A 2,909-nucleotide genomic window follows, 5' to 3' on the forward strand; every position below is an offset into this window, starting at 1 on the left:
GTATACGCTTAGAAGTTGCATTCATATAATGAAGAAATTGCAAAGAATAACAGAAGCAAGAACAAGGATAAATCACTCTTTCTGAACATTTGAGAATCCTGAGATTCTCCCTGAAGTTCTTAAATAAAAGCTGGACCTAAACTTCCTTAATTGTGACACCTTGAATAGCTTATTAATTGCTATTCTTAATTTACTTTTTGTTGTCAGTTTGGAAGGTATTTCCAGTAAGGAGTTATCCTCTCGTGGAAGATTACTGTGTTAAGAGACCTTAGATCCATAAGGGTTATTTGGTGGTAGAGTTGGTAGTAGAGTTGTCCGGAGAATAGATTAGATGGTTATATCCAAAAAGAATATGAGCGTAACCGTTAAAAGGGATATACAATTCAATATTTGACTGTTAACATGATTTAAGACTGAACATTATGGCATCTAGCTGATCTATGTAATGAACTCCACCAATTGGGACAATGCTTAGATGCTATTCATTGACAGAAACACAACCAGAATCTATCTAGGCAACTTCTAAATTGACACCTCAGCTAATCTCAAAACCTTAACCATCTAATGTCCTTTGACCATGCTTATTTTTCCTAGCATAAATGATTGTTCCCTAATTGTTAATTTATCAGTTAATCATTGCTTGATTTTCTGTAGTTCCAGGATGCAAATGTTGTGAAGGTAATTGAAAGGCCTTTGAATGAAACAGAGCGGTTTATGCTTGCGAAAGCAGCTCGTTGTATCGCATTCTCTATCTGTCCTATCAGATTAACTCCCAAGTAAGTAGTTGCATACAATGATACAACTATCCTCTCATGTACAGAAAGAAGTTTGTCCTTGTTGTACATTTTGGTACGATACGGTTGTAATAAATGAGAGAAGATTCGCATTGTATATTACACCGCTGAAGCATATTATGAATTCACCACATTGGAGGTAGTACTGTTTCTTCCAAAATATTTCAACATGAGTTTTGGGACGGTAGATGGTAGCATTTTCCTTATTCTCTCTTCTTTATATACATTGTCGTTCCTATTTGTGTACTATATAGCACAGAACTTAGTTATTAATATAACACAAATTGGTTCTTAAGATAAAAGAAAGCTCTAAACCTCTTTTTTCTTTTTAAATTTTTGGGTCATTAAAAAAATCGCAAACAAAATTTGCTGGGCATAGAATCACCAAAATTTAAAGATAATGTATATTTAATATCTGATTATTTTTGTCACTACTACTACAGTTTGATTAAACTAAATCTATTTCGTTCCGAGACATTTTCAACTATCCAAAAGAGAGACTAATAATCTACCAACAAATTTAGTCATTTTGTGGGGTTAAGTCGGCTGTGTGCCCAATAATTTAAGTTATTTTGCAGATGCCACATTTGAATGAAGTGTGTTTAGTTTCAGAGCTATATCTAACTAAACAAGTATGCATAAATAAGTTCAGCAAATTCAAACAAAACAAAATCAAATGAACTTCAGTTAAATTAAGAAATGAACCGAAATTACTTAATAAAAATGAAACCAAATGAATCTCAATTAAGATGTAGCACAACTACTACAGTTTCATTCGATTCTCTAATTACAGAGAAAAACAAAAAAAATTGAATCAGAAAAATTTGATCTACTAAATGAACAAATTCGATTCACTAAACCTTAAACCGAACTAGTAGAAAAATTGAGCATAATGAACAAGTAGTTTTGTCAATACCTTGAGGAATCTTTATTATTCTTTTCCTGTATTTTTTGTTAATGAGCTCAAACATAGCACTGGATTTTCCTGTAGTTTTCGTAGAGAATTTGAAAGATTTTTGAGAGATTTTAAGAGAGATTTCAAATTTATTTGTTGCAGTTTTGAGTAGGAGATATGAACCGTTTTTCATATTAGAGCGCGAAGCGAGAGGTAACAAATATATTATTTTTAATGTATACGATGGTCGGTATTATATTTGTATACAAATGCAGTACTATTCACAAATACAATTTTTCATTAATTTTTTTTGTAAGATCGATTCTTGTTGGAAAATGTTTTGTCGATTTTTAGCAAATCGATGGTGGTTCGATTCTAATGGTCTGGGAACGAAACCAACTCCTCTTTTGCGAGTACTAGTTTTCTAGAAGTGCATCAAAGACTGTTAAATTAGACAGAATTAGAAGAAAAGACAACAAGAAAATAAAGATTTTGAAAATAAGAATGACTGGAATCGAAATGGCTTGCATCGAATCTAAATAAAGCAGTAAAATGCCTTATTAGATCAAAGGACTTTGAATTTCGAAAATAACAATACGGAAATATAAAATTAAACAAGGAAATTAAATGTTACTTGAAAGATGAATTTGCAAGAAAAGTAAAGTTTGCAGAAAATATAAATAAAAAGTAAAAACAAGTGGAAAGAACCCTACATAAAATTGACTCGAAGCAGACTCAGAAATTCGCTGGGATGTGAGTGTGCATGAGTAATTTCTAAAGCAAATTTCCAACCCTGTATTTTCGAACCTTCTAGTATTTATAGCTATTTCTTTAACCGATCAATTTAAAATGACACTCCCTCATGTGCGAATACGTGGGTAACCGTTCCCACTCTTTTGCCTAATCATGTGATGGTTGCAAAATAACCTTCGATTTCAAAAAATTTTCGATCTTCATTACTCGAATAACTCCTCGATTTGCTGAGCTAATTGGACTCTTACTCAATGTCCCTAAATACGTCTCCTTTGACACCAACTTCTCTTTCGAAAACTTAATAATTCGAACAACTTTCTCCTTTGAATTCAATTATTTTTTACTAACAAAAAATAATGATGTAAGTTCATTGCGCACAAAGACACTTTTTTTTTTTCAAATATATTTTTCTTTTTCTTTTAGGGGGATGGATATTGTCACTCTTATTTTAATAATATTTTTTTCTA

General features: G+C 31.7%; 1 protein-coding gene across 1 annotated transcript in view; it reads left to right on the plus strand.

The window, feature by feature from the left end:
* LOC107605333 (phosphoglucan phosphatase LSF1, chloroplastic) overlaps positions 1–1,000 on the plus strand; it is a 7,417-nt gene extending 6,417 nt beyond the window's left edge. Inside the window, exon 10 of the mRNA XM_021104973.1 lies at positions 627–1,000. Within this exon, the coding sequence (XP_020960632.1) occupies positions 627–633 (7 nt within the window). The 3' untranslated portion in view covers positions 634–1,000. The remainder of the gene's footprint in view (positions 1–626) is intronic.

This window comes from Arachis ipaensis, chromosome B06 (assembly GCF_000816755.2).
Source record: "Arachis ipaensis cultivar K30076 chromosome B06, Araip1.1, whole genome shotgun sequence".
Lineage (NCBI taxonomy): Eukaryota > Viridiplantae > Streptophyta > Magnoliopsida > Fabales > Fabaceae > Arachis > Arachis ipaensis.